This window comes from Pantherophis guttatus, chromosome 1 (genome assembly GCF_059756535.1).
Source record: "Pantherophis guttatus breed Tessera chromosome 1, ASM5975653v1, whole genome shotgun sequence".
In the NCBI taxonomy this organism is placed as follows: domain Eukaryota; kingdom Metazoa; phylum Chordata; class Lepidosauria; order Squamata; family Colubridae; genus Pantherophis; species Pantherophis guttatus.
In genome coordinates, this window is record NC_142063.1 from 45,320,492 (window position 1) to 45,348,301 (window position 27,810).

At 37.3% G+C, this 27,810-nt stretch overlaps 1 protein-coding gene across 22 annotated transcripts in view; it reads right to left on the bottom strand.

Annotated features, from left to right (window-relative positions):
* UNC79 (unc-79 subunit of NALCN channel complex) overlaps positions 1-27,810 on the bottom strand; it is a 133,127-nt gene that overhangs the window by 69,969 nt on the left and 35,348 nt on the right. For 13 of the 22 annotated variants that reach the window (XM_034418381.3, XM_034418374.3, XM_087872704.1 and 10 more), the window contains 16 exons: positions 26,434-26,663; positions 26,044-26,215; positions 24,456-24,686; positions 24,050-24,240; positions 21,984-22,107; positions 20,735-20,875; positions 18,935-19,156; positions 14,732-14,959; positions 11,727-11,868; positions 6,267-6,349; positions 5,788-5,936; positions 4,658-4,815; positions 3,890-4,071; positions 3,514-3,715; positions 2,512-2,691; positions 297-362 (listed from right to left, as the gene is read on the bottom strand). In XM_034418381.3, the coding sequence (XP_034274272.1) occupies positions 297-362; positions 2,512-2,691; positions 3,514-3,715; positions 3,890-4,071; positions 4,658-4,815; positions 5,788-5,936; positions 6,267-6,349; positions 11,727-11,868; positions 14,732-14,959; positions 18,935-19,156; positions 20,735-20,875; positions 21,984-22,107; positions 24,050-24,240; positions 24,456-24,686; positions 26,044-26,215; positions 26,434-26,663 (2,701 nt within the window). The remainder of the gene's footprint in view (positions 1-296; positions 363-2,511; positions 2,692-3,513; positions 3,716-3,889; positions 4,072-4,657; positions 4,816-5,787; positions 5,937-6,266; positions 6,350-11,726; positions 11,869-14,731; positions 14,960-18,934; positions 19,157-20,734; positions 20,876-21,983; positions 22,108-24,049; positions 24,241-24,455; positions 24,687-26,043; positions 26,216-26,433; positions 26,664-27,810) is intronic. The other 9 variants (XM_087872713.1, XM_087872696.1, XM_087872683.1 and 6 more) reach the window with 2 other exon arrangements.

Below are 27,810 nucleotides of genomic sequence, written 5' to 3' on the forward strand. Positions count from 1 at the left end.
TCAAAATTATCACATGCCAATAATGAAAACTTGGTGGGAAAATATAGTTCAAAAAGTTATAGAAAATGTGCAGGTTAAAATATCATGGGATTTCCAAAGTCCTTCTGATTCGTACACTTGACTAGCAAGAGAATATCCAAAATTTAAAATAATTCTTTTCTTCTTTATGTAATTAGAATAAAATAGATTTTTTTATTGGCCAAGAGTGATTGAACACACAAGGAATTTGTCTTGGTGCATATGCTCTCAGAAAAGATATGTTCATCAAGAAATTACAGAATACAGGCCACATTTACCTTGTGTTTTTTCTGGTGTTCCGCCAAGGGCTGGAGCAGACTGTTCGTGTCTGATCAGCCTTGCTGCTTTAAAAAAATGGAAAGATATGGTTAGATTGTATAGAGCTGTGGCATCTTCAGGAGCCATTGCTGTATTCAATGGAGAGTCATATATACCGTGTGCAGAAAATTGAGACATATTCTTGCAAAGCTGGAGAAATTCCAAACTTTGCAAATCAGTACCACTGTGCCATATTAGAAACCCACTGTCAATCAATGTGTGCAATACTGAACTTGAGGGACCAGTATTCCCACTGGGCATATATATCTTTAATAATAAATATAGAAATTTATTAAATTTATATGCCACCTGATTCCAAATGACCCTGGACAGTTTTCAAATTGTTAAAAACATTTAAAGATTTTATTTACCTAAAACATCATAATAGTCTCTAATTAATATTACACAAATATCACTGTGGTCAAACAATATAATGTACTACTTGCATTTTATAATTATACAGTAAAACAATATTTAAAAACAAGGAAACAACAAACCAGAAATTAAAACGGGCTTCAGTCAATGTCATCAAAGGCTTTGGTGAAGAGCTAGATCTTCAGGTCCCTTTAAATTATCAATGGGTAATTTATTTTGAACACATTACTACTTGAATTTTTGGGGAACCTCTTTCTAGAGGGCAGATACTGCTGTAGAGAAAGCATGCTTCTGGAGCCCCGATAGATACCACTTTTTAATCAAAGGAAACCAAAGCACGCCAATCCTGCCAGATCCAATCTGCTGGGCAGATACTATGGGAGTCAAGTATTCCATAATCAGGCCCTATGCCCTGTAGGGCTTTACAGGTAACAACCAGCACCTCAAATTGCACCCAGGGGGTGATCTTCAAGGGTAAGCTCTATGTAGACTGTAGTGAAGTCATGACCTCAAAAAAGCAGGTAATGTCATCCAGTAGTTCATGTAGATCAGTGGTGAAATGTAAAATTCGTTACTACCGGTTCTGTGGGTGTGGCTTGGTGCTGAGGGGTAATGTGACTGGTTGGGCATGGACAACTTTTTTTTATTATTATTTTTAAAAGCATTTTTTCAACAACCTTAAGAGGTTGCAGAAAAAAATGCTTTTAAAAGCCTCTGATGATCAGGCAACTCAGCTGGGATCATCAGAGGCTTTTAAAGGCATTTTTTTTTCTACAACTTCTTCAGCCAAAGAGGTTGTAGAAAAAAATGCTTTTAAAAGCCTCTGACGATCCCAGCTGAGCTGCGCGATCATCAAATGCTTTTTTTTTTACTTTTAAAAGCATTTTTTCGGCCGAAGAGGTTGTAGAAAAAATGCTTTTAAAAGTAAAAAAAAAAGCCTCTGATGATCACGCAGCTCAGCTGAGCATGGGGACGCAGGGATTTTTGCTACCGGTTCTCTGAGCCACCCACCGCCATAGCTACTGGATTGGGTGATCCGGTCCGAACCGGGAGCATTTCACCCCTGATGTAGATGTTAAAATATCTAGTCAGCTTTTTGTTTTTAACAGAGGACAATAATATTGCATCTGAGAAGATGCACATGAAAGAAGCAGTATTTTCCCAGTGCTTAGAACTGCAATGTAGTAATTGCTGATATATTATAATAACAGAAAAGAAAAAATATTTATAAGCATAGATTTGAACAGAGCAGAGTGGATAGTTGGGGTAGATGGATCTTTGTAGTAACAATGGTTAGCTTGCCAAAACCTTTTTTTGCTCTACAGATACGATATACTTATGAAGCTGAGTTGTTATTAATTAATTAGTAGAAAACCACGGTTATGATATTTCCTAATAATCATGTCATGTGTCTATGTAAGCATACACACACAGTCAAAGATATCACATGAACCTTTTTGTAGAGAGGCACCACTCACAAATAGCATACATAAGCCACCAGGAGTTTGGAAGAATTTAACAGCTTGCAAATTTATTAAAACAACCAACAAAATGGGTTTAAAGAAAAGGGCTTGTTTATAAAATAATAGTGGGAAACAGAAATAGATAGTGTATTTTATTATTCCATAGTTCACTATGATCTTTCAGTAGCATCCTGTAAACTGTGAACAAAACAATCAGTTAAACCAACTGTTTTGTCAGTTTAAAAAAATCTGGCCAAATCCTAGATTTCATCTCCACCTAGTGGCAATTGTGCAACAGAATTAAAATGGAGAAAAAAAATAAAATAAAATACTCAACGGATTTTGGTTGTTAAGGTTTCTGGAAGAGAAAGTGCCCTCTTGGATTCTGCTGGACCTTTCACACTGTCCCTCAAAGAACGCACGCTCTTCTGCCGATTCCGAGCAAACCGAGCTCTCTTGATCTTCCACATTGCTGTGTCACTTAAGTTGGCAACATTGGTCCGGACCGCTGTGATTGCTTTTTAAACAGGATTAAACCAAATTTCATTTCATAGACTAACTTGTAAACCCACACCTTCATAGCACACACTGCAGTTTTCATGCTTGGGTTCAAAAATGTGCATTTGTTTGTAACCCAGGACTTTCAAACAACATGGCATATGCTTTCAATTTCTCTTCTACAGAGAGATAATGTATGGGGAACATAGAATATGCCCCATCCAATATTAGCACATGCTTTTTAAACTGATAGAATGGCTTCATCAAAAAGAAATGATATATGACTGATAAATATTGGCCCAGGAATCAAGCATGTAACTGCATATTTCTTCCATAAACTTTCATATCCAGTTTTTACAAAGTTGTCTTATGTATTCAAACCACAGATTCCATGAGATCCAGTTTTTTGCCCTGGATGTGATAGGAAACCATGATTTAAGTAATACAACATTGCCACTAAATTTGGCCTCAAAAACAGAAGGATCATGAAGGAGTTTACAGGGAAATTCTGGTTCCTGGTTTAATAAGCTATACTTTATCAGGCCAAGATCATTACTTCTGAACTAGGTCCATTATTTTTTATTTCATATAAATTCTTTGAAGCAGTAAAGGTATTTTATTTGTGTTATATTGCCAGCCTAAGGTGTGGTGCCATACTCATCAGTACCGCACCAGTAACTGGAGTAGCTGGCCAAATATTACTAGAATTATTTCCACAAAGGGAATATAAGATTTAAATATAAGGGTTATTCACTGTAGATATGCACTTTTTTTTCAACAAGGAAGAGACAATTTAGAACCCTAATTGTAAAAAATAAATCATGCTACCAAGCTTTCTTACTTGTTGGGAAGGGGAATTCTTTATTGCAATCCAAGTGAAGTTGTGCCTCAAGAGAGAGTGTCTCAAACCGATTCACAAAGAATTCCCAGCTCAACGCTGGAATATCTTGCTTGAGAAAATGTAGTAGCAAAAGCTTGCTAAGAATAATGGGTCTGTCTTTGACAACAGTGTCAAACTGGAAATCAAGACAAAGGCATAGTCCCTAAAAAGAAGAATAAAAGTTATAACAGCAATTACTTCAAATTATCAAAGAAACCACCAATATCATCATAAAGTTTGAGAGGTTACACAAAGGAATTTAACTTTAAATCTACCGAGAAATTTTAAGCCTGCAAATTATCTGGGATCATGTTTGTTTCTTCACTGTTTAACATACCTGCAAGGCTGGCCTTTTTATGGTATCTAGCAGAAGCCCTGCTCTGGTGGCCACAGCTGGATTCACATCCTCCACAGCAGTCAGAAAACAACAAAAGGCATGTGCCAAGGAATATTTTAGTAGATGGTTTTTGGTCACTGAGTGAATATCCAGGAATCTACACAACACTGCTACTTTCTCCACTGTAAGTAAACAGCAAATAAAGAAGCATGTTAACTGAGCGATGGCACCTTTGGTGAGAGCGCAATCATGAAAGACCATCTAAAATGTTTGTATCTGCATTCCAGAGGTTGACCAGTTGTAAAGCAGAATTGCTGTCAGATCATTACGAAAAGCCATACAACCCATAAGTTCCTAGGGAAGTCCATCCTATATTGCCCTCATTATTCATAGATAATAGACTCCATAGTGACTAGAAAGTGACCTGACCATGCCAAGAAACTAAAATTTCAGATCGCAAGCCAACTAATCCAAGATAAAAGCATGTGGCTACTTGTGTGAGTTGGACTGGACTTCGGGCCAATGGTTGCCATGGAGGCCTTGAACTCCTTGAACTCCTTGAACTCCTAAAATATCTGAATCTCCCACCCAGAATTTGTTTAAGATGCAGAGCCATACAAATTTTTTTAAATAAATAAACAAACATAAATAGATGTGCTTTTACTTATACCAACATCATTTACTGGAGAGTTCATTAATATTTCAGGGAAGATTTCCTTAAAATGTGTATATTTTTGAACCATAGATTTTATCTGTTAAAGGACATACCTGCTTCAAATCTAACTTTCCAGTCTTTGCTATTGAAGTTGGTATTGATGATTGTCCAGAAAATATCAGCTCCATGAGGCAATGAAAGAGCATGGAGAAGGAGTGGCACTGCTAGTGAAGAAAGCTGGGAGAACTCAGATTTTACAACTCTCCATAAGCTGAGGACAGATGAGAGAGTAGAGGCAACTCAAAACACATGATCATGATTCCATGAATAGACACTAGTTTTGATACTTTTGCTGCTACATCAAGCAGAACTGATTTCTGCAATCAATAATTTTGTGCCCATAAAGATGTGGTAAAGAATCTCCCCCTAGCTGTGGTCCAACTTTAATGCCTAAATGGTACTTTTTAATTAGGAAGCAGAAATAAGTTCCATCTTTGGGTCTTAACCTTTTCCCCTTTTTCTGTTTATGGTGGAAGAGATCTAGCAAGACAGCAAATAGGATCTTATATCTGCATCAATGCCATTGTAGACAAACATTCTGGAAAAGTAGATCATTACATTTCTTTCAAAGTTGTTTTAACTTTTAGCTCCAAAGTAGAATAGATTTCAATTCTCTTAGTTCAAATTCTGTGATACTGAATGAATCTGCCCTGTCTACAATTTTGTACTTCAGATTTGAAGGAATCTCTGGGGGAAATGCCCTCTGATAGTCTATTTGTATTTTAGTGGCTCTGTTAAGCTTATATGCCATCAACAGCGTTATTATAACCAATTACAGGCATCTTAAGTAACTTTTAATTCCCTACAATGCTCTTTTAATCAAGTTCCCTAGAGCACTATGGAAAATAGAAATGGCGGTTACAAAACCCAATTATCCAGCAGAGAAATCCCAGAGCAGGCTTAAGTGTCTGAATATATGGTTGTTCAACCATGCGTTGGGCCAGTGTTTCTCAGCTTTGGCAACTTTAAGATGTGTGAACTTTGACGTTCAGAATTCAAGGTTGAGAAACATTACTTTGGACTACTGATGGGTATAGCTCCAGCCTTTATCCACCTATATGTTGATTTAATATATTTAACAATTTCAGTCCAGATTGCACCAAAAATAAAATCATTGATTTATGGTCATCAAAACTTGTTTGGCCTATGAACTTATTAAGCCTCCTCTTGATAAAACTTATACCTGGCAATCAGCATGTGATCCTGAATATATGCTAGGAACTGAGGATAGTTCTTCCTTGCAATGTATAAGCATTCCCCATGAAGACAAAGAATCTTCAAGCAGTTAAGCATGTTAAAGAGAATATCTGGTTCTTCAAAACGTGCCATTTCCTATGCAAAATTTGGTAAATAAAATATGGTAAAATTAATCTTGGATTCCACACAAAAATAATAAATTACAAACTAAAACAAAATTGTAACAATCAAAATATAATTTGATTTAGTAGATATAGTGAAAGAGAATCAAACTTATCTAAGCACTTAGATAAGTTTGATTTTCCTTCACTATATATTTTTCACTTTTTGATGCCTAGATTTTTTAGATTTGTATGTTCTAAAAGATTCCATACAAGTCCCACAAATGGTGCTTTATTGAGTTTGCTGTTCTAAGTTATTAAATTCATAAAGATATTTTGAAATAAAAATAAATGTGAAACTTACCTGCAATATTGTATATATGAGTTTCAATGTCACTGGGAGCTGCTGGTAACAAAATTTCCTTTCAGTGTCATTTTTTATGGGTGCTAAAAATTAACATAAAAGTTATTTTGAAAAATAAGTTGAAACCGTTCATTTATAATTCCCACATTTTTTTTTTTGCACTCAGCTCCTAATTCATTGTATAGCATAGTTCAGAAACCCCCATTCATACCATTTTTAGATTTTGTGTTATCCCTTTTCTAGACATTCTTGACCCCAGTGTGAAAATATTATCTGATCCAGAAGGTGCTGATCAATTAATCAGAATGGGAACAGAATGATAGATTATTTTGTTCACATTTAATTTTTTTTTTAAATCCCCACGTAAAAATGGGGAAAGATTCCATCTAGGAATCCACATGATATTAGATGTTTTTATTTCTTTTCTGTTTTATTATATTATGTTTACATTATTGTTTAAGGACATTGCCATTTATTGAATACTATTATCTCCTCTTGAAGGACTTAGGTTGGAATTAGGAATTGCTGAGGCAGAAAGTTGCAGCTGCAATGAGTGTAACAAGACTAGTAACAAATGGTGGGAACCAACTGCTTAGCAACAAGAAAGTTATAACTCAAAAGGACATGACTAAAGGATGCTGGTTATGGCACATAGATATATAAACTTTGGTAACCGCTGTCTTATCATAATAGTAAAAGACACACCTCTTTTGATAAGAAATCTTATTAACATAAACATGCAATTTATGAAGAAGAAGGATAAAATAGAAGAAACCAATCAGAAGAAACGTGTCAAGGGACCAAGGAGTGATTCTTAGGGTGATAACTTCCTTAGGAGACATCTTGGGAAACAGTGATACAGAAGTGTGCATGTGTGCTATGTGCCCGGTGGAGCAGATAGTGATTAATGAATAAATGCTTAGAGAATTGTGTACCTGGCCAAGTAAGGGTTCCTTAGATCGTCTGTCAATTTGAGAATGTATATTTAACCAATGAGAATTTTTAACCATGTCATTTCCTTGTTTTCCTGCTTTGAACTGTATAAAAGTAACTAGATATCACTGTTCCTTTAGCTGTTGAAAGCTTTTTGCTATAGTACTCCAATAAAAAAAACTGAAAACGCCATTCCTCGAGTCTGATGGTCTTTGTTGGCTTTGGCACCAGCCTAGGGCCTGTTTTGGGAACAATGCTCTTTTTTCTTTGGCTTGTGATCATACAGATATTCCTCAACTTACAACCGGTTGCTTAATGACAAGGTTACAATCGACTTCCCCATTGTTACTTATAACCCATTTTTGGAGTTACAGTACATCCCTGTAAATGAGTTACATGAGCACATTTTGGGTGCTTAGCAACTGGCTCACTTTTATGGCCATTTGGAATAATCCATGTCATGTGACCCCAATTTGTGATGTTTTAGCACTTGTGTTTATTTCAGTTTCTGGGGGGAAAGGATTCAGTTATCAACCACATACTTTGTTTAATGACCATCATAAAAAATTAGTCAAAACTGTATGACCACAATGACTAACAACCAAAATTCCAGACTCAATTACTGTTGCAAGTTGAGGACTAGATCATTTTTGTAAAAGCATTCACTTTTCCTATTCATTCAGAAAAGGATGCTGTGACCCAGCAGGAAGGACAGCCACATTTATATAGGCTGATGTTGTTCCTTGGGCATTGGGTTTGCTGTTATTTTTGTTGTACTGATTACTTTTTAAATTTATTATTGAAAAATTATGGACTGGACTGGATGGCCTTGGACTGGAACAGCATATAGGTAAGTAGATAAATATCTTTTGATTATCCAGTTTGGTCCTGATGCATTAGTAACCTCAAATTATTTGTTTTATTGGAAAATGTTTTAGAAGATTCTAAATACATAAACTCTTTTCATAGACAACTGAAAGGTATTACTAAAATAGATTGTGGACATTTAGAATAAATACTGCCTCTTATATCTCTTCTAAGTTTAAGATGATAGTACTTCACATCAGTAGATGTTTAAAAAGGGTTATATTTTGTAATTTTCATCCTGGAGATTTAATATTTTGCTACAATGGGGACTTGCTCAATAGTAGATCTATTTCAGGTAATATTTTCGTTATTGTTAGAGTGAGTTTGTGAAGATAAAAAAGGTTGAGAGATGTTAATGTAATCTTGAATCATACCCTGAAACATGACACTTATCAGTTTGTGAAAATTTTCTGAGTTTATGGGAAAATCTACTACTTTGAACTTAAAATCCTGGACTGAAAGATATTTGCTCATTTTGAGACTTTGAATTGGTTGAAAGGAAATCAGTATGATTTTGTAAGCAGAAGTTTGATTTCTTGTTAAAAATTGAATGCCTGTTATATATCTGCATTATATGTAGGATGCAGTGGTGAAATCCAAAAATTTTCCCTACCGGTTCTGTGGGTGTGGCTTGGTGGTCATGTGACCGGGTGGGCATGGCCAACTTGATGTCACTCACATCACTCACTGTTAGAGCCAGGAGCTGCACATTCTGAAGCACATTCTGCCCTTCTGAAGCCCCCGACGCTTTGAGTTTCCCTCTGGCTTGACTGCCCAAGCGCACCTCGGAGCCTTCTCTTGCCCTGAACCGGTCCGAACCAGTAGGATTTCACCCCTGGTAGGATGTATCCATTGCCACTGTAATTGTCCTTCTACTTTCTGTTGGTCCTCCTCCTCCTCTTCTCTTTGCTACTACCTTTCCCAGAAGACTTCTCCGGAGAACTAGATCTTCACATAAGTACAAATCTAATTCTAAATCCAAAGTAGGATAATTTGAGCCTAGTCATTTGTGCCTCAAGTGAGAATTCTGGGTTAATTTGTTCAATTAACCATTTGTTTGTTTTCTTCAGTATGGTGTTTTAAGGAGCCTTCTTCAACCTAAAGTTTAAAAATGTTAATATTCTTTCTATTCTACTTTTTCAAAGTGAAACTTCCATCATGTAAAACTGGGAAAACGATTAACTACACAATTATGATCTTTGTAAATTTAGACATAGCATATCTAAGAATTTTTCCCAGTTCTTCATTTCTGGTTTACAGCATATTTTCTTGACTTCTGTTTCCTTTACTGTTGAAAGTTGATTATAAAAGGCAGAACTCATACACAGTTTCAGTATCTTTGTTGCCATTTTAAAACTGATTACTGTACTTGTTGTCATTGGTTTAGTCTTCTATATGTTTAATAGTCCCATTTTTTTCACTACTCTCCTTGACTTTCAACACTAAAGCTTGAAGTTCATTTGCAATTTCTTAAGCCAGCTGGAACATCTGGCATCTTCTGCCTCTCTGTGTAGGGCTCTAATTTGTGTTGAATGATCTTAAGCATTCATTTGCTAGCATGGTGAAATTAAGAATACGAAATAATACCAACACATACTGTGTTGGTTCTCCTTTTTTAGTATTGAAATATAGGTTGACCTGTTCCAATTTGTTTACTGCTATGTTCTCTAGATCTGATGGTATAGTTTGGTTACAATCTTTATAGATTCTTCTTCAGTTGCTTGGAATAATTCTATAGCTATTCCATAAATTCCTGTATTCTTCTGATTTTCACATTCATTCTTAACAACACATTTGATTTCATGCTACAGTTCTCTTGATTCTCTACACAAGATTCAGAACTTCAAAGTGATTTCTGATGTTCTCCTTAAAACTGGTGGATATGTGCTCAAGATCATAATATGGAAACTCGTTGGCTTTCTTCTTTAGCTTAATTGGGAGCTTTCATATGAGCAGTTCATGATCTCTTTCACAGTCTACCCCTGGCCATTTCTTTCCTGTATAACTGAATTTTCTACTTCCCTCTAGCAATAATATAGTCATCTGATTTCTTTGAATATAACCTGGTGAAGTTCATATACAACACATAGAAATCATTCTGATTATAGGTACTCCTTGAGTTATGACTATAATTGACCCCAATATTTGTGTTGCTAAGAAAGACAGTTGTTAAGTGAATTTTGTCCTATTTTACAACATATAATTGTTAAGTGAATCACTTTAGTAACATTCATTCTTTTTAATTAGGAATTAATTAAGGTTGTTACATTCATGTAACAATCATAGTAACTTGGTTATCAAGTGAATCTGGATTCCCCATTGACTTTGCTTGTCAAAAGGTTGCAAAAGGTGATCACATGACTCTTAGACCCAACAATCTGGGTCCTCATTTTACCGACCTCAGACGGATGGAAGGCTGAGTCAACCTTAAGCCTGTCACACCCAAACTGCCAAACTGCTGGCAGCCAGTGATCAGCAGAAGTAGCCTGCAGTACTGCATTTTAATCACTGCACCACCACAGCTCTGCCAATGGTTAGACCAGGGTTCTGCAACCTTAAACACTCAAGGAGCCATTTGAACCCGTTTCCCACAGAAAAGAAAACACCGGGAGCCACAAAACCTGGGTGGGTGTGGCCAACTTGATGCCATTCACTTCCACCAGTCACATGACCCCCCCCAGCCACGCCTACCCAGCCGGTTATTAGGGCAGAGAATTGGTTGTTAAAAAAATACCGGGAACCACAAAACCCTTTTGACATCTCTCTCTCCCTCCCTCCCTCTCCCTCCCACTCGCTGTCTCTATTTCTCTGTGTGTGTCTCTCTCTCCCCCTCTCTCTGTATCTCTCTGTCTCTGCCCTGGCTGCTTCTCCATCCCCATCCCCCTTACCTTCTCAGGCTAGGCAAGGAGTGACTGGGAGGGGAGGGTGAGGGGTGGGGCCAGCCAGTGGTGGGCACCCGATAGAGAGCCACAGCAGAGGGCCCAAAGAGCCGCATGCAGCTCCGGAGCTGCAGGTTGCTGACACCCAATTTAGACTATACTCAAACACTGTCCTTGCTATATATCCTTCCTATAAAAGCAGTACTATTTCTTCTTTGTTTTTGTGTTGTGAGAAATATATTTTGAGTGTCCAATTGCATTCCATTTCATTTAACTGATGTTTAAGTTGTCAATGCGTAGTCAATTCAATTCATTTCACCTTTCAGTATGTTGAGAATGGGATTGGATCACATGCTCTGTCCTAGGTGCCTAAAGGATGTTATTGGTTTCTGGAGGGAAATTTCCTACTTTCTGGCAGGCAGTTCAGTTCTGTGCCTGGTAAACCACTAGTAATAGGAGGCCAACCTGCCATTAGAATGAATGATCTCAAGATGCCTCTCTGGGGATAATTCAAGTTGATATCAATATTTATTAAAGGGAATGAAGGGAAATAAAGTGTCAGAAATGACAAGTGGAAAGTGAGTACAAATTAGCAATGTCTTTCTTTACATTATTTATGGGGTGTATGTGGGCATATATATATATATATATATATATATATATAAGGAGACAGAGAGTCATGAGATTGTGGTAAACTATAAATTAAATGTATAATTTTAAACTATAGACTATATTTTAATCATTATAGTATTTTAATTTTAACACTTTAAAAAAAGAATACCTGTATTTTCTGTTGTTTCTGTGTGGTTCCCTGGGTTTTCTACATGCTCTGGGGCAGATTTGTTTCCTGCATCCCCTTCAGTTCCTATAATGAACTCCGGTTTGGAATCAAGAAGACTGTCCTCTAAGTTATCTGTCGGTTCCTTCAAAACACAAGATCAAATACAAATAATGTTCCGTATCCACATGTATATATTTCAAGGCAAACATACTATCAAGCACCAAGGAAGTCTGGAGATTCAGCCAGTTCAAATGAATATAAAGATTTATTGGAAATTTAAACTCTCTATAAGAATCTGACGGTCAAGGAAAACTTGCGGGAGTTAAGAATAGAAAGGAATTCAAGGTGGGATGAATTTAATCTCTTGTGGGCATACATGAACTCATGACTGACTGACCCTCCCTTCCCCCTCAGGCTCAACTTGGTCATCTCTTGCACATACTTTACAAAAAGGACTAATTAACAGATACTAAGATCTTTCAATTTTATCTTGTGTTTCTTTGCATAATTTTTATAACCATCAACCAGAGAAGTAAGCCCTGCAAGAATTATGTCTCACCCTTCACAAAGTTGACATTTATAAACTTCTGAGGGTCAGAGTAGGAGAAGCAGCCATGTTTTAAACAATTGGTAATAATTGTGTAAAATTTGTTTATCTTATTTCAACATCATTATATAGTATCCCACTTTCACTTAGTTTTATTGTTGTTTGTAATCTTTGAACAAAAATAAGATCCTTGCCTTTATAGGTATTGTAGTCTTCGACATATGACCATAACTGAACTCAGAATTTTGGTCATAAGTCATTGTGGTCATAAATCAAATCACCACATATGCAGACTTGATTTTTATGGGCATTTTTATTGTGGCTGTTAAGTGAATCACATGGTCAATAAGTGAATCACGTTGCCATAAGTCCAAATCCAGTTTATCCAACAGGCATTTCTTTGCTGGAAAAGAAGTTGCAAAATACAATCATGTGACTGTGGGATACTGCAACTAAGTCATAAATGTGAGCCGGTTGTCAAGTGCCTGAAATGTGATCATGTGACCATGGGGGTGATGCAGAAGATATAACTTCAAGGACAGGTTGTAAGTAATTTTTTTGAGTTCACTGTAACTTTAAACAGTTGTTAAGCAAATAGATGTAAGTTGAGGACTACCTGAGTAGTCCTCAGGTAGTCCCTCCAGGTGTTCCTGAACAACATGATGACCCTCCAGGTGTTCCTGAACAACATCTCCCAGAAACCTTACCAATCTAAGTAATAATAATGAAATTTAGGAACTGTAGCAACATCTGAACAGTGATAGTAACACCCTTTTCTAGTTATTGTTGACTGGGGCCTTGAGAACTTAAAAGATCATACACCCACTGGTTATCTATAAAGATCTTTGCACAAATCAAATGGCATATTGTATACTCAACATATGGAACACAGAAGGGAAAATATGACCGTCATGACCTAGTTCAAGGGTGTCAAACTCAAGGCCCGCAGGCCGGATCCGGCCCGCGGGGTGCTTAGATCTGGTCCATGGGGCCATCCTGGAAATAGCAAAGCACCAGCCCATGGTGCCTCTGCTAGCAGCCCCCGGCAGCCCGTTTTTGGCCTGGACGGCCTCCTGCAGCACTCTGCTGGCCAAAATGGGCCGCAGGGGCTTCCAGAGGCCTCCCCAAACCCATTTCTGGCTGAAATGAAGCCTCCGTGGGCCACCCTGGCCTTCAAGGCTCCATTCGGGCTTCCAGAGGCTTCCCCAGGCCTGTTACAGGCTGAAATGGAGCCTCTGGAAGCCTCTCAAGGCCTGTTACAGGTCAAAATGGAGCCTCCAGAGGCCTTCCCGGGCCTGTTATAGGCCAAAATGGAGCCTCCATGGGCCGGCTTCGGCCCTCCACACCACATTTCCCATGGCTTTACTGTACTTACTTTTCTAAGAGTTCTAGAAGAGGCTGACCCACGTGGCAGAGAAGCCAAAGTCTTTTATTCAGAAGCCCATGAAGTTGTAAGAAGTTGGAAAACAGCTTTCCCCATCTGAATATAAGACCAGCTTCTCTGCCATGAGGCTTAGTTTCGGCCAGCAACGAACATCCTCCTGCTTGCTGCTGACTGGCTAGTTCGAATGAGCAGCTTCAGGGATTGGGGCATGGCAGCCAATCAACAAGGGGCTTGTAGTTCAGCTTGATGAGGCAAAGGAAGCAAGCCCCTCATTGATTGGCTGCTGCTGCTGCCTCAATCCCTGAAGCAGGAGGCTGCTGTGGCCCAGTCCAGGCAAGCCTGCTGGCCACACGGCCCCAACCGAAGTCTTTTACTCAGAAGCTGGTAAAAATGTTTTCCTTAGTTTTCATGTTCTTACAGCATTGCCATCATCTGAATAAAGCATTTTGGCTTCTCTGCCAGTGGGTCAGCCTTTTCTGGAGCTCTGGAGATCTTCAAAAAGTAAGTAATCCATGGGAAATGGGATGGAGAGGAGTAAGTGAAATCTGGAATGCTAGCAAAGCAGGCCCAATCTGTGGAGATCCGGTGGGGCAGGATGGGGGGGGAAGCAATTGTGCGGACCCCACGAGAGCATGAGGTAGCTCAGTGGTTTGGGGAAGGCCTTGGATGGCCTGCTGCAGCACTAGGCCCTGCATGCTCTTCCCCACTCTGAGATACCTTATATGCATTCGATTAACAAATGCATTCGGGAAAGAAGGGAGTGATCATGTTTATTTAACATGATTCGATCAAATGAATCCTTGGGTTATGAATGTAATTGGCAGGCTCTATTACATTTGTAACTCAAGGATTACCTGTATAGTGAGAGTGAGGGAAGGTCTCAGAGAAGTCCTGCCTTAGCATTTGGCCACCACAGGTGCCTCCCCACAAGTCCCATGCCCACCATGGTCACACTCCCTGGGCTTCTCCTGCCCCCGCCCTTCTGAGGTCAAACACAACCCTGACCTAGATATATAACTACAATAGGAATTGTTTTCTGGGCACTTTTTCAGAACCTTTCTTTAATTTGCTTACCACCAGTCTGATTTCTTCTTTGGGGGCTAATCTTTCCAAGAGTTCACAAGCCATCTGATAGCACAGGATACTAGATTGGCATAAATTACATTCTACAGCCTTCTCATCTTTTTGACAAATATGGGAGCCACCCCAGGGGGCCTGGAATACATTGTTGATGATAGAAATTATGTCTTTGGAAATGCTGTTCTCCAAGCCCAAGGTAATGCCATCATCTTGTAATTCCATCTGAAAAACACATTATAGGTGAAATCATTAACAAAGTAATTGATATACAAACATTGGCAAAAAGAAGAGTACCCTCTTAAAGGTGCTTTTAATGTATTATTGAAATTGTAGCTTATCTTTTTTTCTGGGAGCTCAAGAAAGCATACATAATACATTTCCCTCCAGTTTTACTCCACAATAACTTTGTGTACTGGATTACATAAAGAGAGACCATATTAGCCACAAAAAACCCCCACTGAATCATCTTCCATGGCTCTGTGTGTATTTAAATTTAAGTCACCCTAGCCCTCCCTAATCAAAGTAACTAAATTAGTCTACTAAATAATATACAATAGCACCCCGGCTCTTAAAAGCTCCATGTATTTTAATAGCTGAAAAGCAGACAAAACTTTGAAACGTTCTCTTTGAAAATTAGTTTCAGTTGAATTTCTTCCTGTCAAACAACTATTCACACAACAGCTGCTTGTGAGGCACTAAAGGTTGCAATCCCATATTATGTTCTGCAGATAGGTTTCACTAACAGTCTAACTTCTCTTACTTCCCCTGGGCATAGAACCTTCAAACAGATCTCAGTTGGTGACTGGGTCAGATGGGCAGTGTTACATTTGGTAAGGTAGTTATAATCCAGTGCCATACCTTATAAAGCTTTATAGGTTAAAAATAGTGCTTCCAATTGAACTCATAAACCTGTTAGTAGCCAATGCAGTGACTGTTAGATGGACTTAACAATGGGTTTTCCCAGTTAGGAATATGATTTCTGTATTCTGCACTAACTGTATCTTCAAAATCATTTTCAAAGGCAGCCCCATTACATTGAATCCCTCTATGAGGGAGATGGGTGTTTAAGAAAGTTGACAAATAAATAGTCCAGTTGTATGGTGATTTCAGCGTGGTTATGGGTCATCAATCCTTACTATTACATTTATGTCTTGTCTTTATATCTGGTCTTTCTTTTGTGAGTTTACAATATTGCACATGGGGAAGTCTGCCTGATTTTTATCCTCATAACAACCTGGTGAGACAGGTTGTGCTGAGACATAATAGTTGTTTCAAAATTACCCAGTTTTATTGTTGAATGGAAATTTGAACATGAGGTTTCCCAGGCCCAATCCATCTCAATCTTTATCATTAATTAGATTTATTATAGCCACCCACTACAAAAGACTCCAGCAAAATCACACTGTCTCTTATTGTTCCAGTTCTTCTTGTTCTTGTTCTAGCTAGCTGAATAAATTAATCAGACATCCATCTATCTGACTTGAATTCAGATTAAGAAGAAGATTGTATATGTAATACTTTTTGGCATATGAATGCCGTGGTACTCGTCTCTAAAAACTGGCATATATGTTAAGACAAATCATGATACATATGAGAATTATAAAACTGACATCTCCATATTAGAAATAAAGCCTGTATGAATCATTGTGATTTAATTCAAGGTATGATTCCATTTGAGCTGCAGTTTGAGATTCCATTTTAAACTGATTAAACTACTTTGACATTTTTGTTTCAATCTTTTTATAGGATTCATTATAACAGGAAAGCATCAAAACAGTTGAAGCTGCTTTAATAGACTGGAAAGAAAATGAAAATAGTAAGGATGGTAGAATTCTCAGCAATTGGCAGCATTTAGTGCTATCCTTGTCTGGATCTGGATGCCAAATAGAGCCAGGTTTTATTAATATATAGGTAGGGAATTCCAGGGCTGCAAACTAGAAAAAATATATTGTACCATAGAAAACTACATGGTTGTGTTTGCTAAGTTATCAGGAGGTGGACTTTTTTTTTTTTTCCAGAGATGAGGAAAAGACAGGACAGCAGCCACTATACCATTATACTGGAAAAAACTCAAATGATCTGGTCAAATCAGTTTCAGTTTCAGTTTTATTAAATTTTTATACCGCCCTTCTCCCGAAGGACTCAGGGCAGTGTACAGCCAAGATAAAAAACCAACAGTATAAAAGTTAAAAACAATTTAAAATTATTAAATAGTTTGGCCAATAATCTAAAATAAGTAAATCAGTTCAGAAAATGTCTTACAGGTAGTTCTTGTTTAAGCAATCACAATTCAAACCAACAACTTGGTCATTAAGCAAGCTGTTGCTAAGTGAAAGAAAATCATGTGACAGCAACTATGATTTTACTTCAGCATTGCTTTGCTTTGCTTTACAACAACAGGATCTCACTCCAAAACTCTGGGTGAGCACAAATGGCAGGATTTCTGAAACTCATCTCATGAGGAAGCTGGCTAAAAGGGCAAATTTTACAGCCCCACCACAACCACCTTTGGATGCTTACCTGGCACTGGGATAATTAGCAAGAAGAGAATATTTGTATTTACATGCACTGAAAAGGAAGGGATAAAAAGAGTGTATGCAGGCACACAATAAGGACTACACTTCAAAAGAATGCATGGGTGCCAGCTGTTTGCCTTTAATGTAAAACTGATTAGTCAGTTTCAGGCAGCAGCTGCCAGCCAACTGGGTTCTAATCAACTAATTAAGAATACAGAGCTGAGCTAGTTAACTTGCCCTTAGCACTTTTTAGGGAGTGAAAGAAAAGCATCTGAGGAAGAGACAATCCTTTTTAGACAATATCTCCACTCTGGGGTGGTGATGGGTCAAGCCAGGACAACTGTACTAATTAACTGTAATGGTAAACACAGGTCAGAGGGAAAGAGATGCTATAAAGATCATAGATACATGATTGGTTGAAAAGTTACTTTTTCATCACTATTGTAAATGTGCACAGTTGCTGCCTAATGCAGTTTATAAACAAGAATTATTTATATTCCAGTTTAAAAACAAAAACTATAAACTATTAGAGTTCTTGTTTGTCCACTTCATTTTCTTAACATGACATTAATGTCCACTGGCTTCCCCTTTCTTAAGAGCCTCCCCTTTAGCAGTGTTACAATAAAGCTATATTTTCTGGCTAGCAAGATTCATTCCTCTTCAGAAGGCTCACCCCCAAGCTTAGTTTCCTTTGTTTCAGGCTGGGAGGGCAAGGCCTCTTCTGGATGGAATTCAATTGTATCAGGGCTGTGCCTTACAGGCAACAAGCTAAGTTAGTTAGCACAGCAGCAAAATCAGACTAGCACTGCCAGAGATACACAGACCGTACACAAGGAAATAAGGATAGAGATGATTAGCCACATGATTTGATTTGCTGTGTAACAGAACTGCTTCAGTCTGTAAATCTATGTTGACTTGGGTAATTCAACTGAAGCTTCATTAACTAGAAATATGTCTTTGAAGTAATCCACAGTCCTTCTAAAAGATGCGTGAAGAAAGGTATATGAAGTTTTGATAGAGAAAAAGTCAATTGAGCAATTTACTGTTTATATCCTGAATACTGCATCTCCAAAGAATTAACTGTTTTTATTTAATTTTGAGCTGAATATAGGATTCAACTCAACAAAGTTGCCTCAAACTGTGATATGAATGCCATATAAATTTAATAAATAAGTAAACTAAATATAAATCTTTGACCCATATTCAAATTCCGGACAGTGTGTTGTGTGAAATCAGTAATTTTCAATCAATATTTATCAATTATACTACATATCCCTCCAACATTAGATCAGAGGTCATTAATGATCCTTCTCTAGCTCTCCAGAGACCTTCCACCTAGCCACCAAATTAAATACTCACAGAATATGTGAAACACATGAATATGTGATATTTTGATTTATTAAAATATCTTGGCTATTGCACCATGATACCTATCAGCTGGAAAAGTTATGGTTTTAGTTTCTTGGGTTTACCAAAAGGCCAAGAGAACTCACTCAGGCCTAGTGAACTCTTGACCCCAAAAAGTTTGTGGAGTCTTTCTAGATGCATATAAATAATCTCTGGCTTGCAAATTGGCACCTGTATAAAACACTAAAAGATTCTTTAAAATTTTCCAAAACAAGATGTTATATTTGGATTGCATTATTGACCATATTTACAATACCGGGATGTATATTATTACCTGCTTCAAGATGAGATCAAACATTAGGATGAAACAACTCAAATTCATTTCATCATCATCACAGTCAAAGTCCATGGTCCTTCCTCCAGAGGGTCCAAAATTTTTGAAAGGACTGCGGAAAGGGCTATGCATGGGGCTGCGAAATGGACTCTGAAACGGACTTGGGAATGGACTCAGTGTATTATGCTGAACTCTGCGTCCTGGATCAGAAGCAATGCTCACCTAGAGGAAGCCAAATAAAATAATATACAGAGACAGAATTCCAGGCGAGCTCCTGTACCCTTAATTTAAGAAAATACATTCATTTCATGTTAGAAAGTTGTAGAAGACACATTTTTCCCAGAATGAAGATAGTGTTACCTGTTATTAATAAAGCAGTCATAGAAGCAGAAAAGCATGATTTAGTAATGGGGATATGGTATTGCAAAATATTTTTCAGACATCCCATTTATGTGCCACTGAATATTCATGACTGATGGAATACTTAAATGGCAAAAATTAGGTGAACCTTAAGTCTTACTAAAATGATGTGACTAACAGCCAAACTACATTTGACATATCTAAAGGAGCACTTTTTCTTGTGTATTTCTCTGAGTCCTAAGATATGCTTGGAACCCTTCCATGAGAATGTATAGTGATGAAGCATCTCCCCCAGGGAGTTCTATTATCTTTTTGGTGCAAGGCAAAACCAATTCTATTCTATTAAGACTTTTACTGTTAAATCTTAGTTTGTCCTAATGCAAGGGAGTCCAACCTTGGCAACTTTAAGACCAATGGATTCAACTCCCAGAATTTTCCCTGTTTTAATCATTTTTTTTAATTGGAGTGACTACATTGACACTATAAAAATCCAGACAATCATAAGATGGTAACAGAGAGGTGCATAAAACTTCTCTTCCTACCATCTAGTAGTCTACAGACTTTTGCAGCTCTAATATTTGAATCATTTGAACCCTGATTTCTGCTATCCAGTTGCTGGTTTAATCATTTTAATTGCTTGTTTAGCCTACTGAGTTAAATAGTTTATCTTTTTAATTAAATATTTTATATAGGTTTAAAATATCCATAGACATCTCTATTTGGAAGGTTAACATAACAAGCAGGAAGTGTTTTCTAAAAAGCTAAGTCTAGGTCCTGCCAGGGCGATATAGTTCAATATATATTTTATATTTATATTTTACAACCCTCCAACTGAAGTTGTGCTGAAACACTCAGAACCTTTTATAGTTGACCATAACTAAGACTGATGGAGGGACAATCCTTTTTCATACCAGAACTTTTCAACACCTGCTGGTGTCCCATCAGTTTCATGCTTCCACACGTTACTTGCAATATTTGCAGAATTCATATACCCTCTATTGGAATTTTTCCCCTATACAAATAATATGAATAAGGAATGGTGTGATCTAGATTGGATCTGTAACAAATAGCAAAAAACTAAGTTTTCATGCCTAATAATTAATGTCTGATCCAGGTCAAAGACCTAAATTTGCTATTTAGTGGGTTTTTGAAAAGAAAAAAAAACCCTGCGTAACTGCCAGTTCTATGAAAAAGCATCCTGCCTACTTTGAACCTGATTCTAAATGCATCTATTTACAATGAATAAATTTGCAATCTTCAACAGAGCATCCTGTTAAGTAACCAAGTTCAGTTTTAAGCTTAAATGCATACTCAGCCCCGCTCATTTCAAAGGTCTTTAGTTTAATCACACTTCATTTTCACTGATTGCACCTGCTGACTTAGACAAAAAATACATGCAAAATGTGTCTCATACTATAAAGGAAATTGATAATGAATTACCCTTCGAGCTGCAAGGTTCCCAGTTATCTCACTGACTCTCGATTTTTTTTGATTTGCCAGTTCTTTCACAGAATTAACACCATCAGAAAACATACTGATTACCAACTGAAGTGGAACTACAATGTCTAATTCAGATAACACCTGAAAAAGAGGAAGAAGACAGTGTTCTCAGGTTCAACTAAAAACTGAAGTGCTAGTGTATATTTTAGAAACTAGGTCAAAATGAAAAATGAACTTAAAGCATTCATTTAATTTAGTACCTATACAAATTAAGATCTAGAGCATGGGGGTTGAAACTGTAGTTGTAGAATTTATGGACTGATCAACTGAAGTGTGTATAAATGGAGCAAACAAAATGTTAAAAAGTTATGATATTTATGTAGTTACTTACCAAGCACATCTAAATTATATTAAAGTGACCACAATATCTTTACAATCCCCAAAGCATGCCACAACTTTTGAGCACCCCTAATGTTTGGAAATTGAAAGTTGAAAACTTCGACACGCCCTAGTTGGTATACATGACACTAATGATGTTTGTGTGAAGAGGTTGATCTAAGCTTAGTATGATATATTAATTGTGCCTTTGAAACTATGGTTTATGGTTTAGCAAACCATGCAAACCCAATTTTTATTATTTGTTCAACAAATCAAAGTCAAATAATCAAGGTTTAATATATGTGAACCCAGCTTCTGCTTTCAGGTTGGCTTCCTCAAAGAGACCCTTAATGCAAGTCACCTAAAATTGTTACTGAAGCCTTAATTTCTTAAATGCATATCTTTCTGTCATGACAAAACTTATCCATAGAATGACCACATTGCTTTCTAACCAGACACAACCAAATGCTGATCTGCTTAGCCTCTGCATCAGATGTTTCTGCATGATTTCTTGAGACTGTATTAATTTCATAACAGGTGGCAAGGAAAAGGAAGTAAGACTCTCTAAGCTATTTTATGAGTTGAACACTGAAAGCGCCTCACAGATCACAAAGCTTGATCATAGGTAGCTCCAAGACAATAACAATAGAAACCATCTAATGTTTGCTTGGGATAGTGAGCCAAAATACCAATTAATACAAACAAACAAACAAACAAATTAATTAATTAGGATTAGTATATATTAAAAAAATTTTGATGCACACAGTCAATACTATCTGGAAACTATGATAGTAGTTGATAGTATGATAGTATCAACACACTGGAATGTGCTTCCATAGGATGACTTGATCAAAGATATGTCAGCACTCACATGAAGCCAGAGTAGAGCTTGTTCTTGTACAGAGGATGGATATCCTGTGAATCGGCAGCTTATGAAGCCAAACATTTCCTCCATAGAAAAAGGGAGTGGGCATAGCTCAATATCAAACATTTTACTGCAATGCACAAAGACAAAAGATTGATTAGCAAGTTCTTTAGGGGACGTCTTTGGGATGGCTGCCCAAAAGAGCAAAAGCTGTCCACAAAATTTAAAAACGACACTCAAACAATTCTAATTACTAATTGGCGTATTATTTGAAACCAGCTGTTTGTAAAACATTTCAAATTTCAAATGTTTTGAATCTGAAGCACCCTGCTCTGATTCAGGATAGCTAGTCTAAAAATTCCAGAAGTCTGAGATCAAAGTAACCCTATTTCAAGCTCCAAACTTTGGTTTCAGATAACATATTATAATTTTTATTTATTTATTTTTTAAATACACTATATTTTTTATTTATTTTTAAACATTGTGCACATTTGGAAACCTTGGAACTTTATAAAATAGCTTCTGCACTAAAGGCTGAAATTCTGTAATACATTATATAAAGTAAATAAATATCTTATGTTCTATTCATACCACGACATACATAGTTATACTGCTTATTTTAGGTAGACTTTTGGCTTAAGCTTTTGGCTTAAGCTTCTTCAGACACCTGATCAGGAAAACATTACATATATGTAAAGGTTCTACATTGTATAGCAGTAGTTTTTACTGGAATAAATTCCAAATGAGACTATGCCAATTGGTGGTCATGAAAAGAGCAAACTGTCCTATGGAATTTTGAAAAGAAATAAGATTGTGTAAGGAGATTCTATGAGAAGCATGACTAGTACAATGAAAAAGTTTGACATATATGAAAAGATGGAGAAGACCTTAGAATCTCAATTTTAATTTAATCCAAAGTAATATAGAATTATAACATTTCTGTTCATGACTTCCCACCTTTGCTCAAATATCTCCGTTGGGAAAGGACCATCAGTCCTATAAGCTACAATAGTGTATATTCCTGATCATTAGGAAGTTTAACAGCTTTCTAATTCCCTCTTTAGAAAGTAATGTAATTATATAATTTATGGATGCTTTTATTTTTGTATTACATGTGTAAACCATTCTGAACTGATAATAAAATGGGAAGGAATTCAAATTCAACTGAAGTCAGCATATGTCAGCATCTCTCTCTACAATCAAAATCAAAGTGTGATACATCAATTACTGCAACTTTTTGGCTTCCACCTTTTTAAAAAGATGCAAATTAAACAATACCAGATAATTATGATTGTAGGCGCTTGCTTTTCTGCAACTTGGAATTTTATTGATATATCAATATCAAGAACTAATGTTCAATCTATAAGTTCCTAAAGGGACATGGTGGCTCAGTGGCTAAGATGCTGAGATTGTCGATCGAAAGGTCGGCAGTTCCGTGGTTTGAATCCCTAGTGCTGCGTAACGGGGTGAGCTCCCGTTACATGTCCCAGCTTCTGCCAACCTAGCAGTTTGAAAGCACGCAAAAAATGCAAGCAGAAAAATAGGGACCACCTTTGGTGGGAAGGTAACAGCATTCTGTGCACCTTTGGCATTTAGTCATGCCAGCCACATGACTATGGAGACGTCTTCAGACAGCGCTGGCTCTTTGGCTTTGAAACAGAGATGAGCACCGCTCCCTAAAGTTGGGAACCACTAGCACATATGTGCGAGGGGAACCTTTACCTTTACCTTTTAAGTTCCTAAATAACATTCATGGGCCTTCAAGACCTGAATCATTGTAATCAAACCATTGGCTAAGGAGACATCTCAAGAGGTTTAGAATTTGAAAGTGCTTTCTTGCAATTCAAACTTTGGGTCCAATCCAGATCTGATGTTTTTGGGAAAAGCAACTGCATTTGCTCCAAGGGCTTGAAATTTCATATATGTTACAGAACATATTTCATGTCTGACATTCCATTTATAAAGTTGCAGCTTAGATATGTAAGGCTTGGATTACTGTCTGAAAGACGACTAATATATAACCTTCAATTCCTCCAACAGGAATTAAAAAGACTGCATATTGTTCCACTTACCTTAATACTTCCCTGAATTCCTTCAGTTGATTGTCTGGCACTTCAGTCCTGATGGCTTCCAGCCATTCTGGCATAATACAGTCCCACACAGGTTGATTGATTACATTGTATGGAATTAAGCAGAGGATCCGGTTCAGACCTTCCTTTAATTGTGTCACAGTGCTACATGACTTATCCCAATATCCACCTACCTGAGGACATTGCCAAGGGGGAAAAAGCTGTATTAAATGTCATATAGTAAGTTATATAGTACTGAAGGCAACCAGCACTACATTTTCTTTTTGTGTACAACAAGCACTCAAAATATTTAACCCTGTAATTTAACACTGCTACGAATGTCCATTACTTATGGATCTAAATATGTTTATCTGTGACACTGCTATAAATCAAGAACTATAATTCTTACCCTTGCAAACTCCATTGGTTTAGGAAGAAGGCACATCACCATGACATCAAATCTAACATCACACACCGTTTTCAGCCATTTAGTGACAAATTGGGGCTTGAGTTTCTCCACTAGGCTGCCAACTTCATCATCCATCATATATGCCGTGGAGTGGAACCACTGGAAAACCATGCTGACAAGCCGAGCCAAACTCTCTGTAGGGGTGTTCTCACTAGGGGTGCAGAGGCTAACCTGCAAACAAAATGTTCTCAATTTTTCTCTTTATCTTTTGCAAATTGCAGAAAAACAAGAAACAAGTGTGCTTTCAGATAGTTTGACTAACAAAGGCACAAAAACTCGGAGGGGGGGACTATTCTACTACTATCAAACTCAGCCAAAAACATTGGGAAAGCAATAAACATTTAAACATAAATAATGAAATAGTATGCAACTACTAGTGTGTATTTGTTCTAATTGGGACTTATCTATTAAAAATAAAAGCTAAGATTCAAAATGAAATTCAGATTCAGTGCAATATTCCAAAGTGATCAACTCCAACCAAAATTATCTTATTTCCATCTACATTCAGCACAGATTATAGTCCTTTTGACCATCTCTTATTTGTTCTTTGATTTAATACCATCCCCTTTAAGAAGCCATTTAATAGTTGTTTATCCTGAGAAACATGTCTGATAAAAAGGCATGCTTCTCACATTCCTACTTTAGCTAAGCAGACTACATATTCAGGAATCAATCTAAACAGTCTATACATCACTTGCCATTGTTAACAGATTGCCACTGATGCTATATTGAAGGACTTTTGATTAACTAAGCACTTTTGGGAGGAGTTGACAGAAAAGCTTTTGAGCTGTCCAGAAATGTTCTTTAGTTGGGGTATTATAAAAAGAGAGTTCAAAGATGAGAAGACTGAACTAAATGTTTAAGAATAAGAGACTATATTGACACATATTTTCTCCCAATAGATAAAAACCAAAATAAGAAGCACTGCACTAAGAAAGAGTCTTAATCCCATAATCTCAATAACTAAGGAGGGGAGCAACTGCATTCACAAAACACTATAAAGCTAGTCATTTTAGTTTATATGGACAGAATTCCTCACATGTAAGTGCTTGGTGGGTTGCTCATTTTTAATCCCCTAGAGTCATCATTGTTCAAAGTACATCCTTGTATTTGTTTTGCTGCGGTCATGCATATTATTTAGGTTTTATTCTAGTCTATAATTCTATAGCCTGCCAAAGCTGTTTATAAAGAGACCTTCTCCAGATATTATGCCTTCAAACAAAATTTTAAAAAATGGGAAGAACAACAATATTCTGTCATCCCCTCATATTAGGAAAATGAACATCAGAAGCCATGAAATTTCTCTATTCACAGAGATTTAGAACCCTGGTCTCAATTCTACAGATGTGTTGGCCTTCAATTCAAATAATCTCCAGACAGCAATAGATACTGGGAAGACTGGATGATGCGGTTAAAGTCCAGGGCACCTGGAAGGCACCATATTTGGAAAGATTGTTTTAATCTCTGAGATGCTTCTAATAATTCTCCTAGAATTTGAATCTTAAGGAAGAGAGGAAAGCACACCTACCAGGAACCAGATCCCAAATTGGCTCAGAAGCCGCTGATCATGCTTGTCATCATCTTTGTTATCAAAATCTGTGTTGTCCAAAGAATGATGAGAGGAAGACAGGCCCAGCTGCCTCCTGCGATTGAGCTCGTATTCTCTTTGTTCAGCATGGAATTCAGCCTCTTTCAGCAGGCTAAAAGATGAAGAACACCTAAGATGAACTCCAAAACCTGTACATGAGTTCACCATACTAACCTTTCAATGTCAGGCAATGTGGCTTCTTGGACTGAAACCATGGGTAAATCTGATTCAATCTGGGTGATGCCAATTGGGAAAGGCTGCAATAATGGGGCAGAGGATGGAGGGCAGAAAGGAACATTTGGCTATATTAATTAAGCTAGTGAAGGTTACCTAATGACAGCTTCCACCGTACAGACTAATTCCTCAGCACCACATTCACGGGTATTGATAGGAGGTGGTGATGTCTGATAAAGATGGGTCTCTGCTGTTGCCCCGACTTCACTGCTGTGATGATTTGAGTGGCATCTTTTGCAGTAACGCACTGGCCTGTTACCATGGCGACCACAGCATCCAGCAGAGAAACATGTCACAACAGCCCTCCTAACATGTGAGCTACAATTCTGCAAAAAACAAAATAAATGTGATATAGAAGCAAAACGCAACTAGCTGACAGTCATAGAAATTTACATTTAAAACATTACCTTGGAATAGGTTGAAAAGCTGAGATACTTAGAGAGTGGGGAAATGCAGAGTTCAGATGTGAGCTACATATGACCGCAATATAGCCCAAAATTTCCATTGCTAAGCAAGATACTTGTCAGTGAGTTTTGCCTCATTTTATGGTCTTTCTTACCACAGTGAAAGTGAATCACTGCAGTTGTTAAGTTGGTAACATGGTTGTTAAGTTAGTCTGGCTTCCCCATTGACTTTGCTTGTCAGAATAAAAGCAAAAGATGATCACATGATCCTGGGACACTGCAACTATCATAAATACATGCCAGTTGCCAACTGTCCAAATTGTGACCAGGATACTATAATGGTCGTGTGAAAAACAGTCACTTTTTTTAGTGCCCTTGTAACTTCGAATAGTTTCTAAATAAATGATTGTAAGTTGAGGACTACCTGTACTAGATTTTAAATTGTTACCCTATTCAACAATGGAAAACCAAGCTCCCAGTACCAGTATTTAGTCCTCTATACTGCTCTAGATTAAGCCTATAAGTGATGGCTTGGTTCACCCTCAGGGTGCTTGTGTGACCTTGAAACTTTGTCTGGCAATTCCTGTGGAAATGCAGGCTTTGCGCAGCTGACTGTAGAAAACTGGTCAAAAGCTCCAAATAAAGTTTCTGAGCACATGCAGACATTTTTAGCTTCTGAAATCGTTCAAACTAAGGGTTATGGCCGTTTTCCTGTTAGACATTTAGTGGCTGTATTGTTTTGTGAAGAAATTTTGAAAGGGTGCTTTACCTGTGCCTTTGATCAAGACCCACATTCTGAAGGTATGCACAGTACTATTCTTATATTAACCTCCACCCATAATAGTATAGGATAAATATACTGTGGAGAGATTATGCTTTGCAGTAAATCATCAATCACACACAACTATTGAAGAATTTTTGAGAGACAGAGGGAGACCTTGTTATTTGGATATTCAGCCCTTGCTATATAATTTTACTACCATTAAAAAAACCATCTACAGTAGATCAGTGGTTCCCAACATGTGGTCCACATCCCACAGGGGGGCAATTTGATTTTTAATGGGGGCAA